The sequence below is a fragment of the Buteo buteo genome, unplaced genomic scaffold (genome assembly GCF_964188355.1).
Source record: "Buteo buteo unplaced genomic scaffold, bButBut1.hap1.1 HAP1_SCAFFOLD_269, whole genome shotgun sequence".
Lineage (NCBI taxonomy): Eukaryota > Metazoa > Chordata > Aves > Accipitriformes > Accipitridae > Buteo > Buteo buteo.
The window spans coordinates 52,463-77,000 of record NW_027439433.1 but is presented as its reverse complement, the minus strand read 5'-3'; the positions used below and the strand labels follow the sequence as shown (position 1 = coordinate 77,000).

The 24,538-nt window shown below is 46.9% G+C and overlaps 3 protein-coding genes across 3 annotated transcripts in view; all 3 read left to right on the top strand.

Annotated features, from left to right (window-relative positions):
- LOC142028343 (uncharacterized) overlaps nucleotides 1-5,370 on the top strand; it is a gene marked incomplete at its 5' end in the record, with an annotated part of 10,470 nt that extends 5,100 nt beyond the window's left edge. The window contains 4 exons of the mRNA XM_075022247.1: nucleotides 2,648-2,713; nucleotides 2,967-3,136; nucleotides 3,536-3,603; nucleotides 4,165-5,370. Coding sequence (XP_074878348.1) covers nucleotides 2,648-2,713; nucleotides 2,967-3,136; nucleotides 3,536-3,603; nucleotides 4,165-4,429 — 569 coding nt within the window. The remainder of the gene's footprint in view (nucleotides 1-2,647; nucleotides 2,714-2,966; nucleotides 3,137-3,535; nucleotides 3,604-4,164) is intronic.
- On the top strand, nucleotides 4,612-15,882 carry LOC142028342 (uncharacterized). The gene is made up of 11 exons (XM_075022246.1): nucleotides 4,612-4,665; nucleotides 5,335-5,415; nucleotides 5,912-5,974; nucleotides 8,270-8,335; nucleotides 8,844-8,909; nucleotides 9,095-9,214; nucleotides 9,842-9,965; nucleotides 13,082-13,147; nucleotides 13,401-13,570; nucleotides 13,970-14,037; nucleotides 14,599-15,882. The coding sequence occupies exons 1-11, from the start codon at nucleotides 4,612-4,614 to the stop codon at nucleotides 14,861-14,863; spliced, it is 1,143 nt and encodes a 380-aa protein (XP_074878347.1). The 3' UTR covers nucleotides 14,864-15,882.
- The window catches only part of LOC142028341 (uncharacterized), an 11,634-nt gene continuing 2,141 nt past the window's right edge, over nucleotides 15,046-24,538 (top strand). Inside the window, exons 1-10 of the mRNA XM_075022244.1 lie at nucleotides 15,046-15,099; nucleotides 15,769-15,849; nucleotides 16,346-16,408; nucleotides 18,704-18,769; nucleotides 19,278-19,343; nucleotides 19,529-19,648; nucleotides 20,276-20,399; nucleotides 23,516-23,581; nucleotides 23,835-24,004; nucleotides 24,404-24,471. Of these exons, the coding sequence (XP_074878345.1) occupies nucleotides 15,046-15,099; nucleotides 15,769-15,849; nucleotides 16,346-16,408; nucleotides 18,704-18,769; nucleotides 19,278-19,343; nucleotides 19,529-19,648; nucleotides 20,276-20,399; nucleotides 23,516-23,581; nucleotides 23,835-24,004; nucleotides 24,404-24,471 (878 nt within the window). The remainder of the gene's footprint in view (nucleotides 15,100-15,768; nucleotides 15,850-16,345; nucleotides 16,409-18,703; nucleotides 18,770-19,277; nucleotides 19,344-19,528; nucleotides 19,649-20,275; nucleotides 20,400-23,515; nucleotides 23,582-23,834; nucleotides 24,005-24,403; nucleotides 24,472-24,538) is intronic.

Here is a 24,538-nt window from a genome sequence, read left to right as displayed (position 1 = left end):
AGCCTGCAGAAGATGATGTGAAAATGGCTCAGGCATCACTGCAGCAAAACAGACTTTCTGTCCAGTGGAGTCCCTCTCTGCAGCTGAGGGGGGTGATGAAAGGGGAAAGCTCTGAAAAGGTCCCAAGTCCTACACATCCTCCAGCCAGTTGTAATCAATGCTGCAGATGATGATGAAGATGGGTACTTTTTCCTTACTGAAGGCATTTCTACTGGAGGTGAATGTATAAATTCACAGAGTGCCTGAACTGTGTAGTGTTTAAAGCTACGGACCAGAGTCTGGAGTCTTCAATACTTTTTCCCCGGTATAGCTCTTGCTTATATGAGCCTGTCAAGTCAATACAGCTGTTTAAAAAAACCTCCCACAAACAGTTGCTTGTAGTTAAGAATACGAACAGAATATGAACCGTGGACTGAAATGTCATCGTACGAGCTGCATAAGCATGAAATGTCTTGTATAATCCCTGCTCCATAACTGAATAGGTTTTATTTTGGACGTTCAGAGCAGCTTTCTGAAGATGGAGGTGAAACTAAAACACCTGTCCAGCCACGGGCAACAGAAGCCCATAGTGGAACGCGGATAATTTCCACTAGGAAAGGCAGTGCTAATACAAAGCAAGGTATTCTAGCAACTGTAGTAGGATGGCTTGGAAGGAGAACTTGACGATTAACTCCAAAGCGATATGTTCTAAAACTACGATAGAGCATCGGGTAGCTGGATGGAGTCAGTTATTTCCACGAGCTCATTCCTCTCTCCTAATGTCGTATGTCCCTTGGGTCAGACAGGTCAACTCCTCCTTGTTGACTGTTGTAAAACAAACAAAATAGAGCCACAGCGTGGAGTTTAAATGCCTGCAAATGTGTCCTTTCAAACACGGTGGGAAGAAGCCATGTCTAATGATAGAGGAACCTAATATCGTGTAGATGGATTAAAACGCTTAAAACGGTAGGTTTTACTCTGCAGGATGGGAGGAGGGTTGAAGAAGGGTGCCAGTTGCTTACCAAAATACCCATCCGTTGTATGGATTTTTTTACTGGTGAGGAGTGTTGAGAGGGTTTATTTGGAAGACTTTGGAAGGGTTCTGAGCTGTAAGAAGCTTGAGCGTGTGTGCTCTTCAACATGTGCCTTTAGGCCTCAGCTTCATTAACCATTTTCTGTTTTCAGAGGACAATTTAGATTTTGGAATAAAAACACTTGAAGAAATCAAACTGGAGAAACTAAAGGGAAAAGCAAAAAGCCAAGGTGGTGAGTTAATATCCCCTACTTGTAGTGAATACTATTGTTTCCACTTCATGGCTCCTCAACCGAAAGGTCAAGTAATAATTAAGATAATTCAGACAGGTTAGCCTGCTGGTGCTGCCTCTTTTAATGAAAACCATGCTTTTATGCTTCAAGGCCCTGGTTTGATTGCAAATATTGGGCATCTGTAGGTGCTCAGTTTGTTGTGTTGCAATAAAAGATGCAGAAGCGGTTTTTATCAGCCTGACATTATGCTGTAGCTCATCACGTATTACAGCACCTTACAGACTCTCCAATGTGCTTAATTGGACTCTCATGTTCCTGAAGTTGAGTGAGATTTGTGAATGAGCTAACGTGTCGACAGCACGTGGCAGAAGTAGCGGTTGGGTTAAGTGCAGTAGCAGCAGAGAGAGAGGCTAATGTCAATACGAGTGTCAGTATGCAAAAAAGGGGATAACTGGAAAAACCGGGCAGTAATGAAAGGGCAGACCTACAGAAGATGGTATTATACAAGTAGCCAATTTTTGAAGCGTTGACGAGGCTGACGGTGGCACTTGCGGACAGTAGCGTGCTACGAGTCTGTGTATAAGTGGTGGTGTTCAGATCCGCACAAATTCCTTTGAAAGGCAAAAAAGGTGTGGCACTACTACTACGCGTAGTCACTCGTTTCTGTGGTTTGGCTACCAGAAGAGTGCCTTTTGCTGGGAGGTGGGCTAGAAGGACAATGCTCTTAGTGGCTACCGGTTTCTGTGCAGCGAAGAGATTAGTCTTTGGTTTAGGGGAGGAGCCTGTGATTGAAGTGAATCTTGGCGAGAGGATGGGAAAACGGAAAGCCTCCATGGGTAAGAGCTTTTTGTGAGCCGTTGTTCGGGTGCCCTCGTCTAAACGTGACTGTGTTTAGGGGTAATTTTGCTGCGTGCCGGAGGAAAATACATTTTGGCAGAGGTGTGTATTGGCGGCAGAAGTGGCAAATGTGGTTAGCAGCTGAAAGGCAAATCTAAGAAAAGATCCCTGGAAGCATTGAAGTTTGTGGCTGACTGTTCTAAAATCCTCCTCCAGAGAAACGTTCTTCAAGCATTGCTTGTTTTCTCTCTTTCTGAAGCTGGTAGAAGTGTCCTTCCGTTAAAGCGCAACCTTGCTGACAGGCTGGGGAAGAAGATAGAGGTTCTGGAGAATGCTGCCAAAGCACCAAAGAGAGGTGCAGCTACTAAGCAGACATCTGGATTTGATGCCCAGATTTTGTGTTTAGGTTCGCTGTTTGTCCTTTCTTCTAGTGGTTCCTTTTGCGTGTTGGTTGAGGGCTCAAGGTAGCTCTGAATCCCAGTGAAGTGATGGCTCTCATTGTGAAACGTGAACAGCAAATGGAGATTTATGCAGTCTGCCGAACTTTTTCTGTTCTCTCTTGTAGTTCAAGTCCCCAGGTCCCTGAAGGAGAGGCTAGGACTGCCCTCTGAACAGAGCCGTACAGAGACAGGTACAAACTGGCTTCCCAGTGTATGCCTTCCCCTTTTGTCTTTCCATGAGCTTTCCTACAGCCCTAAAAGTTAATTTAAAAAAGCCTGCCTGATTCCTCTTGCTCGAGTGCTGAAGCTGTCCTGTTTAGCTGCTGGCTAAATACACTTTTAACTAGAAGGATTGGGGTGCTTTGAAGAGAACCTGTTTGTTTCCTGGGTTTTTTTCCTGAGGCAGAGCAAGACGGTATCAGTTCTCTCTTCCTTTTACTCTAGCCAAACCGAAGGTGTGCCTGAAGCCTTTGGATGGGAAAGCCACCTTCCCCAGAAAGCAGCCACTGAAACGTAAGGCAGCCGAGAGTCATCCGTCTGCCGTGGTGGCTGTGAAGCCACCGAGTGCCACTGGTGGCGCCGGGAAGGAGCCTTCAGCTAAAAAAGCAGCTGTGGTAAGGAGAGCGGCTGGGGCAGTAGTGGGTCCCTAGTAAAATTTATGCCCAAGTTGTAGCCTCCTCTTGGAGAAAAGATGGAAGACTGAAATGTTCTACGGGTCTCCGTTCCCTTTTAAATCTAGAAGCGGTCGACAGGATGCTTGTAGTACCTTTCTGCTTTTCACCAGGTGAATGGCAGTGTTTCCATAATGCTCTGCTACGTCCCTTAATGCTGCGTTCTTTAAAAAGACCCAAGGTTGTTAGTAAACTTTAAGGGAATGCTAACTTTTCTTCAGGTGTGCCCTGGCTCTGTATTTTGGTTAAGGCTCAGCAATGCCAGAGGAGAAGCAGCCGAGGAAGAATCTGCAAAGCAGTCTTTGACCTGTGTATCCTAAAAACCATCTTGCTTCTTCCTAGGCTGTTGTTCCGGCTTTTCCAGAGGGCAGCCTCTTCTCCAGACGCGGGAGAGGAAAACCCCAAACCAGGTAAGAACCACAACTTGTCCTTTTCCTTGATCAGTGTGCCTTTCACGTCAAGCTAAGTTGTGGTTGGTTTTTTTTCACACGTGGAAAAATTAGAGTTTTGAGATAATTCATGCCAAAATCCAGCAGAGGAAAAATTCGTCTGAAATAATAAGTTTCTAGCAGCTGGCTGGACTGCTTATTTAGATTCTTGTCTGAAAATGCTGCAAGTTGGTACAGCTTTTCAGTGGCTTCTTGGGTTTTCTGAACGCCTGCGGAGGTTGACTTGGTAACCTTTTTGCAGTCAAATTAGTAAAGGTGGCAAAGTGTCTCTGGCGACAAAAATGGAACCTTCTTTGCCAGACCCCAGGTGCTGTGTCTTTGCGGATAAATCCCCAAACTGCAAAATGTACCTGCTGATACATTGGACTCTAGAAGCAGCCCCAGGTTAATTGACTAACAATCCCTGTGTAAGGCTGAGGGGTAGGAGGGATTAACTACTATTTTAAGAGCTGCTTTGCAGAAAACATCTCTCTGCTTAAGGAATGTCATCCACTGATTTGCTCTCTTTCTTGTTCTTCCCAGTCCTGAACTGCATACTGGAAGCCTGGCAGACTCTGTGGCACCGTCAGAGGTCTCAAGCTCGACCTCAGCTTCCTCACGAGTAGCAGTAAAGACGGACGGGTTGAGCTCCACAGGGGCCTGGGAAGCAGCCTTCTCTGCGGAAGACGACTTTGAGCAGTTTCTTTGGGAGATCTCGGGAGGCAAACTGGAAGAGATAATTGACCCGGACCCAGAGAAGGATGAGGATGAGCTCCTCATGGAACTTGCTGAAATGCTGGACATCTGAAGCGCATAGTCTTAAGGCTTAAAATAAAGAAAGAAAGAAATTGAAACTGATTATTTTGTTGGCTACCCAGAGGTGATTCTTTTTCTAGCTGAGGCTTTGCAAGGAGTCTTAAAGCACAGGTGAACTGGTAGACATCGGGAGTATGTGCAGGCAGTTGTCCTAAACTTCCCTGCTGGTCAGACATGCGGTCTGAATTTGTGACCCTGCAGAAGACAGCTGAGACTGGGGTCTATTGTGTACCCTGCCACCAGGGATCGTTTTCCCTAGCAGCTACCTTTTGAATCATTGTCTTAAATTTTTGAAGAACTTGAGTCTCTTCTCTTCCTACGAGGATTTGTGAAGGTGGGGCGGCCCTCAGGCATTTGCTGCTGGCAGAGGAAAAATCGGTTGTGGGAGTGGATTGTCAATACTTTCTCTTTGGAAGAAAACACTTGCGTGCTTTGATAATCCACTGTGCTGTCTTCGTTCCTAGAGGAAAGGTCTGAAACCAAAACTGAGCAAACTGCTGTTGCGGCTCCAGAAGGGTCACCCAGCCCCAAGCTGCCGACGCTTTATCCTGCCAAAGGACTTTCTCCCGCTGAGACTTCTGCCAGCATGGGTCGGTCGGTCGTGGACTTTGGGAGAGAGGAAGAGCGCGCGAGAGCCCGGCGAGGAAGGCTTCCCCCTCGCTGCTTCCCTCCTCCTGCTCTGTCGTCAGCCTTCGCTGTCCCCGGCCTAGGCGCTGTCCGTGGAGATGGGGTTTGGTGTACGCCATGGTTTCTGTAAATATTTTAGTCTTCCCTGTTATGCTCGTATTCTCCTGAAGGTCCTGTATGAAACGTAGCCTGGCCGCCTCCGCCTTCACCGGTAGTTGAGCTGTTCCCCATGACAGCAGTTAACAGCGTTTTTACCGAACCCTGGCGCAGGAAAGGTGCGGGTGCGTGGTCTGTCTGTGGGGCGTCCTTAACGCTCCGCTCCAGAACCTCATCTTCCGCTACCTGCAGAACGTGAGTACCGCCGGGCTGCCGCGGCTTCGGCCCCGTGTGAGAGGAGCGTCCCGGTGCTTCTTGCGCAGGGCCCTTCGAGCCATGTGGGGAGCGGGGCGGCACGCCGGGCGGGTCTTTCCGAGTTCAGGATGGGGTTTTTGGAGCCGGTCTCGCTTGAACTGAAGAACTTGCTGTCGTTGCGATCCGTGAGAAGAACAGCTAGTTCCGAGCTGGGCGTTTTTCCTTCTCACCTTAAGGAGTTACCTTTGTAAGAGGCGTTTGCTCTTGCAGTCGGGTGTGCAGGGCTGTTTTCCGTGACAGTCTTAAAGCCTGTGCTGTTGCGTGTTCGCCAGTGAAGGCAGAGAGGATTTCCGAAATAGTCTACCACCTTAAAAATGACCGAGGACGTAACCGAAACCACGCGGGAGAGTTACTGCCTCTTAATGCAGAAGGAGAGGACAACGTTGTGTGGAGGGTTTATGTTCCTGTTGTGCTCTCCCCCTCCATCGTTTTGCAGAGGTCCAGGATCCAGGTGTGGCTTTATGAGCAAGTGAACATGCAGCTAGAAGGCTGCATCATTGTGAGTATCGGGATGTCTTTGGATTGGGTATTTTGTTGGTTGTTCTTCAAAGTCATAAAACTGTTTCTTCCTGCCAGGAAAAGCTAGCATGGGGGGTGGAAATACCTCGTGCCTCTCCAATTGATAGTCTTAATTGTCCAGCCCACGTCAGCACAGCTCACGATAGCTTGTGTCGTCGTTGCTGAAGTTTAGAGCAGGGCACGTAGCTCAGCGAAGGCTCTTGTTGCTGATTTTTAGGGCTTTGATGAATATATGAACTTGGTGCCGGACGACGCAGAGGAAATTCACTCCAAACCAAAATCAAGGAAAGAGCTGGGTATGTCAGTATGTCTGTGTAAGCCGAGCGATGCCTGAAACCTGGCTGCGTGAGCCTTCCCCGTAGCAAGGCTTTAAAGCACGAAACGTGTGGAGAGGGTTGAGTTTGGAGTCCAGTGAGCGGATACTGGCTAGGTCTCGGTTCCTGCTGTTTCTTGAGCTGGTGGCTTTGTTGAACGTGAAGGAGAAAGAATCTGCCTCTGCCTGCGACGAGTCTTTGTCTTTCAAATGTGTGTAACAACGGATGGACTGCGCTGCACTTTTTCTGCAGCCCGGGTGGCTGGAGGGGTCCAGTTGTACTCCTGCTCAGGAATATGGAAGGCGACAAGCGAAATGCTGAGCTGCTTGGACATTCAAAAGAGCTAGATCTGAGGGGATTTCTCTTGTTCCCCGCATGGTGGTGGATATAGTAAAGTTGCACTGTACAGGTGTGTCTCACTTCCTAGGGAAAAGAAATGGCACCTTCTAGACCGTGAATTCCTCCTGATTTGTGTTGGAATGCCTCTGCTGGGCAAAGCAGTGGTCCTTAATGGCCTTCCAATTAAGTGTTGGCTTCTGCAAACTGCAGAAGTCGTGCTTGAAATTTCCTTTAATTATCAATGGCATCAGCAACACATCCAGTAATTTCTAGGAGGAGATGCGTAGGAATCTATATGACACAAGAGTCTGTTTTTGAAGGTGCTAAGGGTGAAAAGTGAATAGTCCCATCAATACTGAAGAAGGGAAGGAAACCTTGCACTTAACAACTGTTTTTCTTCCCTTTGCCAACAGTCAAAACCCAGTAACTAACAGGAGAACCCAACTCGTCCTCTCTTTATTTCAGACTTGGGAAAATCCCCTGCCAGAAAAAAAAAAAATCTCCTGGAAAATCCGCTAGTGTTTGTGTGAGTAGAAGGTTCCAACCTTTTGTTATTAACTTGTAAGAACGATTTCATTCCGTTTTGTCCAAGAGAGTCAGAAATACTTGCACAGAAACGCGCAGCATCTGAATGAAAGGGGTCAGAACCGCTTGAATTTGAGCTTTATCTGGTGTGGTTGCAGGTTTTATGGCATTTAGTATCTTTAGAACAGTAAGAATCAAAGTATCTGACTTCGCATCAAAAAAACCTGCTTGTGGCTAAGGAAGATCAGGTTCAGCTCTGGAGGCACCAAAAAATCATCAGCTGTCGAACTGGACCTAAGGCATCTTTTCAAACCTTCCGTGATCTTGCTGCAATGCATGATGATGGATTTATGGATTAGAGAACAGCGTATGATGGCAAACTTGTAGCATTGGCTCTGATGTAAAAAGAGAACAAATTCTTTCCTAAAAATCAAAGTAATTCCAAATTCTTGGGATCATGCAGCCATGCCACTTGCAAAGGAAGCATTTCCCTGCCTCTCAAAGCTTGCTGTATCCTCGATCTGCTGTCTCCCTGCTGTTAATTGATTGCAACTCCGCGTGTCCAATTAGGGCTGAGAGTTGCTCTCGCTACGTGTATCGTGCAACATACGCTGTGCACGCTCGTGCATATAGAAACGTTGATACTGTATGCGTGTACGTAGGTATGCCTGTTTGTGTGCTGACCCCAAAATCACTCGTGTTATAAAGCATCAGCCTTGAAGGCACATTCATCAAACTGTTATGTAGATCTTTTGGGTTTGCCGGTTCCCTCCAAATGAGAGACTTTTTATGCAGTCTGCTGTGGCAAATCTTTACTATCGCTCTTGCTGACTTTATCATCCCTCGCTCTTGGTGTGTGCATAAACAGGTATGTGTATATATGTCCAGACAGTATTTAACAGGTAGAGTTGACTAAAACAACGGTAAAGAGTGGAAATTCTGGCTGTTCTGCTTCAGCTTTGGACAACTTGGCTCCAGATTCTCATCCAGAGAATGAGATGCGTTAGCAAGAGCTTGTCCTGTGCTTCAGACGACATGATGGGTGGTTTGCATACGCATCATAGTGCAGCATTCTCTATGTAACTTGTGACACCCAGGGCGCTGTCAGCCTAGTGGAGTGCGGTGACCAGCAGGTAAATCATCAGCAGCTGTTTGCGGCTGGGGTAAGGCTGACGGATTGACAAGGGGGATGAGAACACGCAGTTCCTGGTGCTCTGCCTTCCTTGTGATCTGACTGTCCTAATAATACACGGGGGGGGCGTTAAGCATCTTTAATATTTTTGTAAGCGATTAAAGGCACAAAGTAGAGCAGCAAGAGAGACTGCCCAAGTGAAATACTTTGTGCTTTATAACCCGCAAGTACCCACAGGTAGGTGCACTAGTACTCCTCTCGTGCGTTTGTTGGGGTGCAACAAAAAAGTTTTGTTCCCTTCTTGGTCTTTGGTACAGGACACAGGCAGGTCAGCAAGCTGGAAGGTTAGACCAGGGAGTAGGACTGTTTCTTCTTTTTCACTTACTGATACCTTTCTTTAGGGTTACTTTGAAAAAGAAGATTTGACCGATCAAGCCGTCAGGAGACTTTCCGTCCAAGAAAGAGCGAAGCCAGCTCTTGCCAGGACTGGAGGAAGTCCCTGTTGAGAGCGAAGCCTTCGAACCTGCGCTCGTTCTCAGACGGTGTCGATTATGTCCAAGCAAGGGGACGACTGCTACTTCTATGTCTATTCCACCTGTGACAAGGTATGTTTGGGCTTCTTTTGCTTTGGGGTTTCTTGTTGAGTTTTTAGGAGAGGAGGGGGCGGAGGCATCCAGATTTCTGTTAACTTAAGAAGCCGTTCGATTCTGCTTCCAGTGCTACTAGCATGGATAATTTTGGAGGCTGTACTGTTTTAATTTCCTCTTTGTGGGTTTCCTTTTGGTTACAGGGAGACAGCTGTTCCTTCCGCCACTGTGCGGCTGCTCTGGGAAATGAGAGAGTGTGCAGGCTGTGGCAGGAGGGTCGCTGTTTCAAGACTACCTGCAGATTCAGACACATGGAAGTCGATGTGAGTGTTTGCCTAAAGATGTGTTCTCCCGCTAAATCCCTGAAAGCCTTTTTCCTTGCTGTCGGCAGACTGAATGTGCTTGTACGTGATAGATTTACTCGCTTTCAAATGATACTGGTTTCCGTTACTTGGAGGGGGCTGGGAGGAAGTTGGGGGAAGAAAAATCAATTTCTTAGGTATATCTCAGCAAGACATTTTTGTATTAGGTGCTGGCGTTGTTCTGACGTCTTGGGGTAGCACAGGGTGGGGAGGGAGAAGATGGGAAGGAAATAAGGCTCTGAAAGATAACTTGAGATAGATTCAAGCTAGGCAATTTAAGGCATTTTTTCCCTCTGAATAATCCCAGTATTTTGCACATTGTCTTAGTTTAGACCACCCTGAACTGACGTGTGCGAGCCCCCATCTTCTCCAACGGAATGACAGGAAAGCTAGATAATATGTAGTAGTTACAGCTTACGCAAACTTTGTCGATCTGCCCTGCAATGCTTTCGGTGATAAACTGCATCTTTGGAATGATGTTTCCGCACTGCACTGCGATAGCCCTGTCTCTGGCATGACGTGTAACTATGTCTCTTAGCAAGGCTAAGGCGAGTGTTACCATGAGCTTTTCTTTCTTTCTGTCTTCAGAAAAAACGCAGCGAGGTTCCTTGCTACTGGGAGAATCAGCCAGCTGGCTGTCAAAAATCCAACTGTGCGTTCCGTCACACGAAAGGACGCTATGTTGGTGGGCGCTTCTTCCCGCCAAGCAAAAGTGAGTTTCTTGGGTCCTTTTCCTTTAAGCATTAAAGAATTAATTTTGAATATTACTTAGGAGTGGGTACAATGCCGTAGAAGGCATCAAGTAACTGCTGACTGAGGAGTGTAGGGAGAAGTGTGCAGTCACAGGCTCTCAGCTAAAGGGACTGTAATTCCGGTATTTAATTTTTTCTTTCCTGCTCAGCTTCTCTGTGCTTTGTGTGACCTTTGCACTTCAGGTTGCTTTCCCTTCATTTCATCCTTTCTGGAGGGTAGGGTGGTGAGATGAGTGTGTGAAGGGAAGCCGTTGTTCCTAGTGTGTTCGTAGGGGTGGGGAATAGGAAACTCTGACTTGAGCAGCCAGGTGGGTTATCTATGGTATCTACCGTATCTAGACAGTGAGTGCAAGGTTGGGGTGAAAGTTTTACATGGCCGAATGGGAGATGATCCTCGTCTTCCTCTAGCTACGCTTCCAAGTCGACCTGAGCCTGCAGAAGATGATGTGAAAATGGCTCAGGCGTCACTGCAGCAAAACAGACTTTCTGTCCAGTGGAGTCCCTCTCTGCAGCTGAGGGGGGTGATGAAAGGGGAAAGCTCTGAAAAGGTCCCAAGTCCTACACATCCTCCAGCCAGTTGTAATCAATGCTGCAGATGATGATGAAGATGGGTACTTTTTCCTTACTGAAGGCATTTCTACTGGAGGTGAATGTATAAATTCACAGAGTGCCTGAACTGTGTAGTGTTTAAAGCTACGGACCAGAGTCTGGAGTCTTCAATACTTTTTCCCCGGTATAGCTCTTGCTTATATGAGCCTGTCAAGTCAATACAGCTGTTTAAAAAAACCTCCCACAAACAGTTGCTTGTAGTTAAGAATACGAACAGAATATGAACCGTGGACTGAAATGTCATCGTACGAGCTGCATAAGCATGAAATGTCTTGTATAATCCCTGCTCCATAACTGAATAGGTTTTATTTTGGACGTTCAGAGCAGCTTTCTGAAGATGGAGGTGAAACTAAAACACCTGTCCAGCCACGGGCAACAGAAGCCCATAGTGGAACGCGGATAATTTCCACTAGGAAAGGCAGTGCTAATACAAAGCAAGGTATTCTAGCAACTGTAGTAGGATGGCTTGGAAGGAGAACTTGACGATTAACTCCAAAGCGATATGTTCTAAAACTACGATAGAGCATCGGGTAGCTGGATGGAGTCAGTTATTTCCACGAGCTCATTCCTCTCTCCTAATGTCGTATGTCCCTTGGGTCAGACAGGTCAACTCCTCCTTGTTGACTGTTGTAAAACAAACAAAATAGAGCCACAGCGTGGAGTTTAAATGCCTGCAAATGTGTCCTTTCAAACACGGTGGGAAGAAGCCATGTCTAATGATAGAGGAACCTAATATCGTGTAGATGGATTAAAACGCTTAAAACGGTAGGTTTTACTCTGCAGGATGGGAGGAGGGTTGAAGAAGGGTGCCAGTTGCTTACCAAAATACCCATCCGTTGTATGGATTTTTTTACTGGTGAGGAGTGTTGAGAGGGTTTATTTGGAAGACTTTGGAAGGGTTCTGAGCTGTAAGAAGCTTGAGCGTGTGTGCTCTTCAACATGTGCCTTTAGGCCTCAGCTTCATTAACCATTTTCTGTTTTCAGAGGACAATTTAGATTTTGGAATAAAAACACTTGAAGAAATCAAACTGGAGAAACTAAAGGGAAAAGCAAAAAGCCAAGGTGGTGAGTTAATATCCCCTACTTGTAGTGAATACTATTGTTTCCACTTCATGGCTCCTCAACCGAAAGGTCAAGTAATAATTAAGATAATTCAGACAGGTTAGCCTGCTGGTGCTGCCTCTTTTAATGAAAACCATGCTTTTATGCTTCAAGGCCCTGGTTTGATTGCAAATATTGGGCATCTGTAGGTGCTCAGTTTGTTGTGTTGCAATAAAAGATGCAGAAGCGGTTTTTATCAGCCTGACATTATGCTGTAGCTCATCACATATTACAGCACCTTACAGACTCTCCAATGTGCTTAATTGGACTCTCATGTTCCTGAAGTTGAGTGAGATTTGTGAATGAGCTAACGTGTCGACAGCACGTGGCAGAAGTAGCGGTTGGGTTAAGTGCAGTAGCAGCAGAGAGAGAGGCTAATGTCAATACGAGTGTCAGTATGCAAAAAAGGGGATAACTGGAAAAACCGGGCAGTAATGAAAGGGCAGACCTACAGAAGATGGTATTATACAAGTAGCCAATTTTTGAAGCGTTGACGAGGCTGACGGTGGCACTTGCGGACAGTAGCGTGCTACGAGTCTGTGTATAAGTGGTGGTGTTCAGATCCGCACAAATTCCTTTGAAAGGCAAAAAAGGTGTGGCACTACTACTACGCGTAGTCACTCGTTTCTGTGGTTTGGCTACCAGAAGAGTGCCTTTTGCTGGGAGGTGGGCTAGAAGGACAATGCTCTTAGTGGCTACTGGTTTCTGTGCAGCGAAGAGATTAGTCTTTGGTTTAGGGGAGGAGCCTGTGATTGAAGTGAATCTTGGCGAGAGGATGGGAAAACGGAACGCCTCCATGGGTAAGAGCTTTTTGTGAGCCGTTGTTCGGGTGCCCTCGTCTAAACGTGACTGTGTTTAGGGGTAATTTTGCTGCGTGCCGGAGGAAAATACATTTTGGCAGAGGTGTGTATTGGCGGCAGAAGTGGCAAATGTGGTTAGCAGCTGAAAGGCAAATCTAAGAAAAGATCCCTGGAAGCATTGAAGTTTGTGGCTGACTGTTCTAAAATCCTCCTCCAGAGAAACGTTCTTCAAGCATTGCTTGTTTTCTCTCTTTCTGAAGCTGGTAGAAGTGTCCTTCCGTTAAAGCGCAACCTTGCTGACAGGCTGGGGAAGAAGATAGAGGTTCTGGAGAATGCTGCCAAAGCACCAAAGAGAGGTGCAGCTACTAAGCAGACATCTGGATTTGATGCCCAGATTTTGTGTTTAGGTTCGCTGTTTGTCCTTTCTTCTAGTGGTTCCTTTTGCGTGTTGGTTGAGGGCTCAAGGTAGCTCTGAATCCCAGTGAAGTGATGGCTCTCATTGTGAAACGTGAACAGCAAATGGAGATTTATGCAGTCTGCCGAACTTTTTCTGTTCTCTCTTGTAGTTCAAGTCCCCAGGTCCCTGAAGGAGAGGCTAGGACTGCCCTCTGAACAGAGCCGTACAGAGACAGGTACAAACTGGCTTCCCAGTGTATGCCTTCCCCTTTTGTCTTTCCATGAGCTTTCCTACAGCCCTAAAAGTTAATTTAAAAAAGCCTGCCTGATTCCTCTTGCTCGAGTGCTGAAGCTGTCCTGTTTAGCTGCTGGCTAAATACACTTTTAACTAGAAGGATTGGGGTGCTTTGAAGAGAACCTGTTTGTTTCCTGGGTTTTTTTCCTGAGGCAGAGCAAGACGGTATCAGTTCTCTCTTCCTTTTACTCTAGCCAAACCGAAGGTGTGCCTGAAGCCTTTGGATGGGAAAGCCACCTTCCCCAGAAAGCAGCCACTGAAACGTAAGGCAGCCGAGAGTCATCCGTCTGCCGTGGTGGCTGTGAAGCCACCGAGTGCCACTGGTGGCGCCGGGAAGGAGCCTTCAGCTAAAAAAGCAGCTGTGGTAAGGAGAGCGGCTGGGGCAGTAGTGGGTCCCTAGTAAAATTTATGCCCAAGTTGTAGCCTCCTCTTGGAGAAAAGATGGAAGACTGAAATGTTCTATGGGTCTCCGTTCCCTTTTAAATCTAGAAGCGGTCGACAGGATGCTTGTAGTACCTTTCTGCTTTTCACCAGGTGAATGGCAGTGTTTCCATAATGCTCTGCTACGTCCCTTAATGCTGCGTTCTTTAAAAAGACCCAAGGTTGTTAGTAAACTTTAAGGGAATGCTAACTTTTCTTCAGGTGTGCCCTGGCTCTGTATTTTGGTTAAGGCTCAGCAATGCCAGAGGAGAAGCAGCCGAGGAAGAATCTGCAAAGCAGTCTTTGACCTGTGTATCCTAAAAACCATCTTGCTTCTTCCTAGGCTGTTGTTCCGGCTTTTCCAGAGGGCAGCCTCTTCTCCAGACGCGGGAGAGGAAAACCCCAAACCAGGTAAGAACCACAACTTGTCCTTTTCCTTGATCAGTGTGCCTTTCACGTCAAGCTAAGTTGTGGTTGGTTTTTTTTCACACGTGGAAAAATTAGAGTTTTGAGATAATTCATGCCAAAATCCAGCAGAGGAAAAATTCGTCTGAAATAATAAGTTTCTAGCAGCTGGCTGGACTGCTTATTTAGATTCTTGTCTGAAAATGCTGCAAGTTGGTACAGCTTTTCAGTGGCTTCTTGGGTTTTCTGAACGCCTGCGGAGGTTGACTTGGTAACCTTTTTGCAGTCAAATTAGTAAAGGTGGCAAAGTGTCTCTGGCGACAAAAATGGAACCTTCTTTGCCAGACCCCAGGTGCTGTGTCTTTGCGGATAAATCCCCAAACTGCAAAATGTACCTGCTGATACATTGGACTCTAGAAGCAGCCCCAGGTTAATTGACTAACAATCCCTGTGTAAGGCTGAGGGGTAGGAGGGATTAACTACTATTTTAAGAGCTGCTTTGCAGAAAACATCTCTCTGCTTAAGGAATGTCATCCACTGATTTGCTCTCTTTCTTGTTCTTCCCAGTCCTGAACTGCATACTGGAAGCCTGGCAGACTCTGTGGCACCGTCAGAGGTCTCAAGCTCGACCTCAGCTTCCTCACGAGTAGCAGTAAAGACGGACGGGTTGAGCTCCACAGGGGCCTGGGAAGCAGCCTTCTCTGCGGAAGACGACTTTGAGCAGTTTCTTTGGGAGATCTCGGGAGGCAAACTGGAAGAGATAATTGACCCGGACCCAGAGAAGGATGAGGATGAGCTCCTCATGGAACTTGCTGAAATGCTGGACATCTGAAGCGCATAGTCTTAAGGCTTAAAATAAAGAAAGAAAGAAATTGAAACTGATTATTTTGTTGGCTACCCAGAGGTGATTCTTTTTCTAGCTGAGGCTTTGCAAGGAGTCTTAAAGCACAGGTGAACTGGTAGACATCGGGAGTATGTGCAGGCAGTTGTCCTAAACTTCCCTGCTGGTCAGACATGCGGTCTGAATTTGTGACCCTGCAGAAGACAGCTGAGACTGGGGTCTATTGTGTACCCTGCCACCAGGGATCGTTTTCCCTAGCAGCTACCTTTTGAATCATTGTCTTAAATTTTTGAAGAACTTGAGTCTCTTCTCTTCCTACGAGGATTTGTGAAGGTGGGGCGGCCCTCAGGCATTTGCTGCTGGCAGAGGAAAAATCGGTTGTGGGAGTGGATTGTCAATACTTTCTCTTTGGAAGAAAACACTTGCGTGCTTTGATAATCCACTGTGCTGTCTTCGTTCCTAGAGGAAAGGTCTGAAACCAAAACTGAGCAAACTGCTGTTGCGGCTCCAGAAGGGTCACCCAGCCCCAAGCTGCCGACGCTTTATCCTGCCAAAGGACTTTCTCCCGCTGAGACTTCTGCCAGCATGGGTCGGTCGGTCGTGGACTTTGGGAGAGAGGAAGAGCGCGCGAGAGCCCGGCGAGGAAGGCTTCCCCCTCGCTGCTTCCCTCCTCCTGCTCTGTCGTCAGCCTTCGCTGTCCCCGGCCTAGGCGCTGTCCGTGGAGATGGGGTTTGGTGTACGCCATGGTTTCTGTAAATATTTTAGTCTTCCCTGTTATGCTCGTATTCTCCTGAAGGTCCTGTATGAAACGTAGCCTGGCCGCCTCCGCCTTCACCGGTAGTTGAGCTGTTCCCCATGACAGCAGTTAACAGCGTTTTTACCGAACCCTGGCGCAGGAAAGGTGCGGGTGCGTGGTCTGTCTGTGGGGCGTCCTTAACGCTCCGCTCCAGAACCTCATCTTCCGCTACCTGCAGAACGTGAGTACCGCCGGGCTGCCGCGGCTTCGGCCCCGTGTGAGAGGAGCATCCCGGTGCTTCTTGCGCAGGGCCCTTCGAGCCGTGTGGGGAGCGGGGCGGCACGCCGGGCGGGTCTTTCCGAGTTCAGGATGGGGTTTTTGGAGCCGGTCTCGCTTGAACTGAAGAACTTGCTGTCGTTGCGATCCGTGAGAAGAACAGCTAGTTCCGAGCTGGGCGTTTTTCCTTCTCACCTTAAGGAGTTACCTTTGTAAGAGGCGTTTGCTCTTGCAGTCGGGTGTGCAGGGCTGTTTTCCGTGACAGTCTTAAAGCCTGTGCTGTTGCGTGTTCGCCAGTGAAGGCAGAGAGGATTTCCGAAATAGTCTACCACCTTAAAAATGACCGAGGACGTAACCGAAACCACGCGGGAGAGTTACTGCCTCTTAATGCAGAAGGAGAGGACAACGTTGTGTGGAGGGTTTATGTTCCTGTTGTGCTCTCCCCCTCCATCGTTTTGCAGAGGTCCAGGATCCAGGTGTGGCTTTATGAGCAAGTGAACATGCGGCTAGAAGGCTGCATCATTGTGAGTATCGGGATGTCTTTGGATTGGGTATTTTGTTGGTTGTTCTTCAAAGTCATAAAACTGTTTCTTCCTGCCAGGAAAAGCTAGCATGGGGGGTGGAAATACCTCGTGCCTCTCCAATTGATAGTCTTAATTGTCCAGCCCACGTCAGCACAGCTCACGATAGCTTGTGTCGTCGTTGCTGAAGTTTAGAGCAGGGCACGTAGCTCAGCGAAGGCTCTTGTTGCTGATTTTTAGGGCTTTGATGAATATATGAACTTGGTGCCGGACGACGCAGAGGAAATTCACTCCAAACCAAAATCAAGGAAAGAGCTGGGTATGTCAGTATGTCTGTGTAAGCCGAGCGATGCCTGAAACCTGGCTGCGTGAGCCTTCCCCGTAGCAAGGCTTTAAAGCACGAAACGTGTGGAGAGGGTTGAGTTTGGAGTCCAGTGAGCGGATACTGGCTAGGTCTCGGTTCCTGCTGTTTCTTGAGCTGGTGGCTTTGTTGAACGTGAAGGAGAAAGAATCTGCCTCTGCCTGCGACGAGTCTTTGTCTTTCAAATGTGTGTAACAACGGATGGACTGCGCTGCACTTTTTCTGCAGCCCGGGTGGCTGGAGGGGTCCAGTTGTACTCCTGCTCAGGAATATGGAAGGCGACAAGCGAAATGCTGAGCTGCTTGGACATTCAAAAGAGCTAGATCTGAGGGGATTTCTCTTGTTCCCCGCATGGTGGTGGATATAGTAAAGTTGCACTGTACAGGTGTGTCTCACTTCCTAGGGAAAAGAAATGGCACCTTCTAGACCGTGAATTCCTCCTGATTTGTGTTGGAATGCCTCTGCTGGGCAAAGCAGTGGTCCTTAATGGCCTTCCAATTAAGTGTTGGCTTCTGCAAACTGCAGAAGTCGTGCTTGAAATTTCCTTTAATTATCAATGGCATCAGCAACACATCCAGTAATTTCTAGGAGGAGATGCGTAGGAATCTATATGACACAAGAGTCTGTTTTTGAAGGTGCTAAGGGTGAAAAGTGAATAGTCCCATCAATACTGAAGAAGGGAAGGAAACCTTGCACTTAACAACTGTTTTTCTTCCCTTTGCCAACAGTCAAAACCCAGTAACTAACAGGAGAACCCAACTCGTCCTCTCTTTATTTCAGACTTGGGAAAATCCCCTGCCAGAAAAAAAAAAAATCTCCTGGAAAATCCGCTAGTGTTTGTGTGAGTAGAAGGTTCCAACCTTTTGTTATTAACTTGTAAGAACGATTTCATTCCGTTTTGTCCAAGAGAGTCAGAAATACTTGCACAGAAACGCGCAGCATCTGAATGAAAGGGGTCAGAACCGCTTGAATTTGAGCTTTATCTGGTGTGGTTGCAGGTTTTATGGCATTTAGTATCTTTAGAACAGTAAGAATCAAAGTATCTGACTTCGCATCAAAAAAACCTGCTTGTGGCTAAGGAAGATCAGGTTCAGCTCTGGAGGCACCAAAAAATCATCAGCTGTCGAACTGGACCTAAGGCATCTTTTCAAACCTTCCGTGATCTTGCTGCAATGCATGATGATGGATTTATGGATTAGAGAACAGCGTATGATGGCAAACTTGTAGCATTGGCTCTGATGTAAAAAGAGAACAAATTCTTTCCTAAAAATCAAAGTAATTCCAAATTCTTGGGATCATGCAGCCATGCCACTTGCAAAGGAAGCATTTCCCTGCCTCTCAAAGCTTGCTGTATCCTCGATCTGCTGTCTCCCTGCTGTTAATTGATTGCAACTCCGCGTGTCCAATTAGGGCTGAGAGTTGCTCTCGCTACGTGTATCGTGCAACATACGCTGTGCACGCTCGTGCATATAGAAACGTTGATACTGTATGCGTGTACGTAGGTATGCCTGTTTGTGTGCTGACCCCAAAATCACTCGTGTTATAAAGCATCAGCCTTGAAGGCACATTCATCAAACTGTTATGTAGATCTTTTGGGTTTGCCGGTTCCCTCCAAATGAGAGACTTTTTATGCAGTCTGCTGTGGCAAATCTTTACTATCGCTCTTGCTGACTTTATCATCCCTCGCTCTTGGTGTGTGCATAAACAGGTATGTGTATATATGTCCAGACAGTATTTAACAGGTAGAGTTGACTAAAACAACGGTAAAGAGTGGAAATTCTGGCTGTTCTGCTTCAGCTTTGGACAACTTGGCTCCAGATTCTCATCCAGAGAATGAGATGCGTTAGCAAGAGCTTGTCCTGTGCTTCAGACGACATGATGGGTGGTTTGCATACGCATCATAGTGCAGCATTCTCTATGTAACTTGTGACACCCAGGGCGCTGTCAGCCTAGTGGAGTGCGGTGACCAGCAGGTAAATCATCAGCAGCTGTTTGCGGCTGGGGTAAGGCTGACGGATTGACAAGGGGGATGAGAACACGCAGTTCCTGGTGCTCTGCCTTCCTTGTGATCTGACTGTCCTAATAATACACGGGGGGGGCGTTAAGCATCTTTAATATTTTTGTAAGCGATTAAAGGCACAAAGTAGAGCAGCAAGAGAGACTGCCCAAGTGAAATACTTTGTGCTTTATAACCCGCAAGTACCCACAGGTAGGTGCACTAGTACTCCTCTCGTGCGTTTGTTGGGGTGCAACAAAAAAGTTTTGTTCCCTTCTTGGTCTTTGGTACAGGACACAGGCAGGTCAGCAAGCTGGAAGGTTAGACCAGGGAGTAGGACTGTTTCTTCTTTTTCACTTACTGATACCTTTCTTTAGGGTTACTTTGAAAAAGAAGATTTGACTGATCAAGCCGTCAGGAGACTTTCCGTCCAAGAAAGAGCGAAGCCAGCTCTTGCCAGGACTGGAGGAAGTCCCTGTTGAGAGCGAAGCCTTCGAACCTGCGCTCGTTCTCAGACGGTGTCGATTATGTCCAAGCAAGGGGACGACTGCTACTTCTATGTCTATTCCACCTGTGACAAGGTATGTTTGGGCTTCTTTTGCTTTGGGGTTTCTTGTTGAGTTTTTAGGAGAGGAGGGGGCGGAGGCATCCAGATTTCTGTTAACTTAAGAAGCCGTTCGATTCTGCTTCCAGTGCTACTAGCATGGATAATTTTGGAGGCTGTACTGTTTTAATTTCCTCTTTGTGGGTTTCCTTTTGGTTACAGGGAGACAGCTGTTCCTTCCGCCACTGTGCGGCTGCTCTGGGAAATGAGAGAGTGTGCAGGCTGTGGCAGGAGGGTCGCTGTTTCAAGACTACCTGCAGATTCAGACACATGGAAGTCGATGTGAGTGTTTGCCTAAAGATGTGTTCTCCCGCTAAATCCCTGAAAGCCTTTTTCCTTGCTGTCGGCAGACTGAATGTGCTTGTACGTGATAGATTTACTCGCTTTCAAATGATACTGGTTTCCGTTACTTGGAGGGGGCTGGGAGGAAGTTGGGGGAAGAAAAATCAATTTCTTAGGTATATCTCAGCAAGACATTTTTGTATTAGGTGCTGGCGTTGTTCTGACGTCTTGGGGTAGCACAGGGTGGGGAGGGAGAAGATGGGAAGGAAATAAGGCTCTGAAAGATAACTTGAGATAGATTCAAGCTAGGCAATTTAAGGCATTTTTTCCCTCTGAATAATCCCAGTATTTTGCACATTGTCTTAGTTTAGACCACCCTGAACTGACGTGTGCGAGCCCCCATCTTCTCCAACGGAATGACAGGAAAGCTAGATAATATGTAGTAGTTACAGCTTACGCAAACTTTGTCGATCTGCCCTGCAATGCTTTCGGTGATAAACTGCATCTTTGGAATGATGTTTCCGCACTGCACTGCGATAGCCATGTCTCTGGCATGACGTGTAACTATGTCTCTTAGCAAGGCTAAGGCGAGTGTTACCATGAGCTTTTCTTTCTTTCTGTCTTCAGAAAAAACGCAGCGAGGTTCCTTGCTACTGGGAGAATCAGCCAGCTGGCTGTCAAAAATCCAACTGTGCGTTCCGTCACACGAAAGGACGCTATGTTGGTGGGCGCTTCTTCCCGCCAAGCAAAAGTGAGTTTCTTGGGTCCTTTTCCTTTAAGCATTAAAGAATTAATTTTGAATATTACTTAGGAGTGGGTACAATGCCGTAGAAGGCATCAAGTAACTGCTGACTGAGGAGTGTAGGGAGAAGTGTGCAGTCACAGGCTCTCAGCTAAAGGGACTGTAATTCCGGTATTTAATTTTTTCTTTGCTGCTCAGCTTCTCTGTGCTTTGTGTGACCTTTGCACTTCAGGTTGCTTTCCCTTCATTTCATCCTTTCTGGAGGGTAGGGTGGTGAGATGAGTGTGTGAAGGGAAGCCGTTGTTCCTAGTGTGTTCGTAGGGGTGGGGAATAGGAAACTCTGACTTGAGCAGCCAGGTGGGTTATCTATGGTATCTACCGTATCTAGACAGTGAGTGCAAGGTTGGGGTGAAAGTTTTACATGGCCGAATGGGAGATGATCCTCGTCTTCCTCTAGCTACGCTTCCAAGTCGACCTGAGCCTGCAGAAGATGATGTGAAAATGGCTCAGGCATCACTGCAGCAAAACAGACTTTCTGTCCAGTGGAGTCCCTCTCTGCAGCTGAGGGGGGTGATGAAAGGGGAAAGCTCTGAAAAGGTCCCAAGTCCTACACATCCTCCAGCCAGTTGTAATCAATGCTGCAGATGATGATGAAGATGGGTACTTTTTCCTTACTGAAGGCATTTCTACTGGAGGTGAATGTATAAATTCACAGAGTGCCTGAACTGTGTAGTGTTTAAAGCTACGGACCAGAGTCTGGAGTCTTCAATACTTTTTCCCCGGTATAGCTCTTGCTTATATGAGCCTGTCAAGTCAATACAGCTGTTTAAAAAAACCTCCCACAAACAGTTGCTTGTAGTTAAGAATACGAACAGAATATGAACCGTGGACTGAAATGTCATCGTACGAGCTGCATAAGCATGAAATGTCTTGTATAATCCCTGCTCCATAACTGAATAGGTTTTATTTTGGACGTTCAGAGCAGCTTTCTGAAGATGGAGGTGAAACTAAAACACCTGTCCAGCCACGGGCAACAGAAGCCCATAGTGGAACGCGGATAATTTCCACTAGGAAAGGCAGTGCTAATACAAAGCAAGGTATTCTAGCAACTGTAGTAGGATGGCTTGGAAGGAGAACTTGACGATTAACTCCAAAGCGATATGTTCTAAAACTACGATAGAGCATCGGGTAGCTGGATGGAGTCAGTTATTTCCACGAGCTCATTCCTCTCTCCTAATGTCGTATGTCCCTTGGGTCAGACAGGTCAACTCCTCCTTGTTGACTGTTGTAAAACAAACAAAATAGAGCCACAGCGTGGAGTTTAAATGCCTGCAAATGTGTCCTTTCAAACACGGTGGGAAGAAGCCATGTCTAATGATAGAGGAATCTAATATCGTGTAGATGGATTAAAACGCTTAAAACGGTAGGTTTTACTCTGCAGGATGGGAGGAGGGTTGAAGAAGGGTGCCAGTTGCTTACCAAAATACCCATCCGTTGTATGGATTTTTTTACTGGTGAGGAGTGTTGAGAGGGTTTATTTGGAAGACTTTGGAAGGGTTCTGAGCTGTAAGAAGCTTGAGCGTGTGTGCTCTTCAACATGTGCCTTTAGGCCTCAGCTTCATTAACCATTTTCTGTTTTCAGAGGACAATTTAGATTTTGGAATAAAAACACTTGAAGAAATCAAACTGGAGAAACTAAAGGGAAAAGCAAAAAGCCAAGGTGGTGAGTTAATATCCCCTACTTGTAGTGAATACTATTGTTTCCACTTCATGGCTCCTCAACCGAAAGGTCAAGTAATAATTAAGATAATTCAGACAGGTTAGCCTGCTGGTGCTGCCTCTTTTAATGAAAACCATGCTTTTATGCTTCAAGGCCCTGGTTTGATTGCAAATATTGGGCATCTGTAGGTGCTCAGTTTGTTGTGTTGCAATAAAAGATGCAGAAGCGGTTTTTATCAGCCTGACATTATGCTGTAGCTCATCACGTATTACAGCACCTTACAGACTCTCCAATGTGCTTAATTGGACTCTCATGTTCCTGAAGTTGAGTGAGATTTGTGAATGAGCTAACGTGTCGACAGCACGTGGCAGAAGTAGCGGTTGGGTTAAGTGCAGTAGCAGCAGAGAGAGAGGCTAATGTCAATACGAGTGTCAGTATGCAAAAAAGGGGATAACTGGAAAAACCGGGCAGTAATGAAAGGGCAGACCTACAGAAGATGGTATTATACAAGTAGCCAATTTTTGAAGCGTTGACGAGGCTGACGGTGGCACTTGCGGACAGTAGCGTGCTACGAGTCTGTGTATAAGTGGTGGTGTTCAGATCCGCACAAATTCCTTTGAAAGGCAAAAAAGGTGTGGCACTACTACTACGCGTAGTCACTCGTTTCTGTGGTTTGGCTACCAGAAGAGTGCCTTTTGCTGGGAGGTGGGCTAGAAGGACAATGCTCTTAGTGGCTACCGGTTTCTGTGCAGCGAAGAGATTAGTCTTTGGTTTAGGGGAGGAGCCTGTGATTGAAGTGAATCTTGGCGAGAGGATGGGAAAACGGAAAGCCTCCATGGGTAAGAGCTTTTTGTGAGCCGTTGTTCGGGTGCCCTCGTCTAAACGTGACTGTGTTTAGGGGTAATTTTGCTGCGTGCCGGAGGAAAATACATTTTGGCAGAGGTGTGTATTGGCGGCAGAAGTGGCAAATGTGGTTAGCAGCTGAAAGGCAAATCTAAGAAAAGATCCCTGGAAGCATTGAAGTTTGTGGCTGACTGTTCTAAAATCCTCCTCCAGAGAAACGTTCTTCAAGCATTGCTTGTTTTCTCTCTTTCTGAAGCTGGTAGAAGTGTCCTTCCGTTAAAGCGCAACCTTGCTGACAGGCTGGGGAAGAAGATAGAGGTTCTGGAGAATGCTGCCAAAGCACCAAAGAGAGGTGCAGCTACTAAGCAGACATCTGGATTTGATGCCCAGATTTTGTGTTTAGGTTCGCTGTTTGTCCTTTCTTCTAGTGGTTCCTTTTGCGTGTTGGTTGAGGGCTCAAGGTAGCTCTGAATCCCAGTGAAGTGATGGCTCTCATTGTGAAACGTGAACAGCAAATGGAGATTTATGCAGTCTGCCGAACTTTTTCTGTTCTCTCTTGTAGTTCAAGTCCCCAGGTCCCTGAAGGAGAGGCTAGGACTGCCCTCTGAACAGAGCCGTACAGAGACAGGTACAAACTGGCTTCCCAGTGTATGCCTTCCCCTTTTGTCTTTCCATGAGCTTTCCTACAGCCCTAAAAGTTAATTTAAAAAAGCCTGCCTGATTCCTCTTGCTCGAGTGCTGAAGCTGTCCTGTTTAGCTGCTGGCTAAATACACTTTTAACTAGAAGGATTGGGGTGCTTTGAAGAGAACCTGTTTGTTTCCTGGGTTTTTTTCCTGAGGCAGAGCAAGACGGTATCAGTTCTCTCTTCCTTTTACTCTAGCCAAACCGAAGGTGTGCCTGAAGCCTTTGGATGGGAAAGCCACCTTCCCCAGAAAGCAGCCACTGAAACGTAAGGCAGCCGAGAGTCATCCGTCTGCCGTGGTGGCTGTGAAGCCACCGAGTGCCACTGGTGGCGCCGGGAAGGAGCCTTCAGCTAAAAAAGCAGCTGTGGTAAGGAGAGCGGCTGGGGCAGTAGTGGGTCCCTAGTAAAATTTATGCCCAAGTTGTAGCCTCCTCTTGGAGAAAAGATGGAAGACTGAAATGTTCTACGGGTCTCCGTTCCCTTTTAAATCTAGAAGCGGTCGACAGGATGCTTGTAGTACCTTTCTGCTTTTCACCAGGTGAATGGCAGTGTTTCCATAATGCTCTGCTACGTCCCTTAATGCTGCGTTCTTTAAAAAGACCCAAGGTTGTTAGTAAACTTTAAGGGAATGCTAACTTTTCTTCAGGTGTGCCCTGGCTCTGTATTTTGGTTAAGGCTCAGCAATGCCAGAGGAGAAGCAGCCGAGGAAGAATCTGCAAAGCAGTCTTTGACCTGTGTATCCTAAAAACCATCTTGCTTCTTCCTAGGCTGTTGTTCCGGCTTTTCCAGAGGGCAGCCTCTTCTCCAGACGCGGGAGAGGAAAACCCCAAACCAGGTAAGAACCACAACTTGTCCTTTTCCTTGATCAGTGTGCCTTTCACGTCAAGCTAAGTTGTGGTTGG

Bases quoted from the DNA above. Each gene is read 5' to 3' on its own strand.
- LOC142028342 (XM_075022246.1), top strand. From the start codon at position 4,612: ATGCGGTCTGAATTTGTGACCCTGCAGAAGACAGCTGAGACTGGGGTC. The intron at 9,215-9,841 runs GTGAGTGTTTGC...TTCTGTCTTCAG, and splicing joins TCAGACACATGGAAGTCGAT to AAAAAACGCAGCGAGGTTCC. The intron at 13,571-13,969 runs GTAAGGAGAGCG...GCTTCTTCCTAG, and splicing joins CAGCTAAAAAAGCAGCTGTG to GCTGTTGTTCCGGCTTTTCC.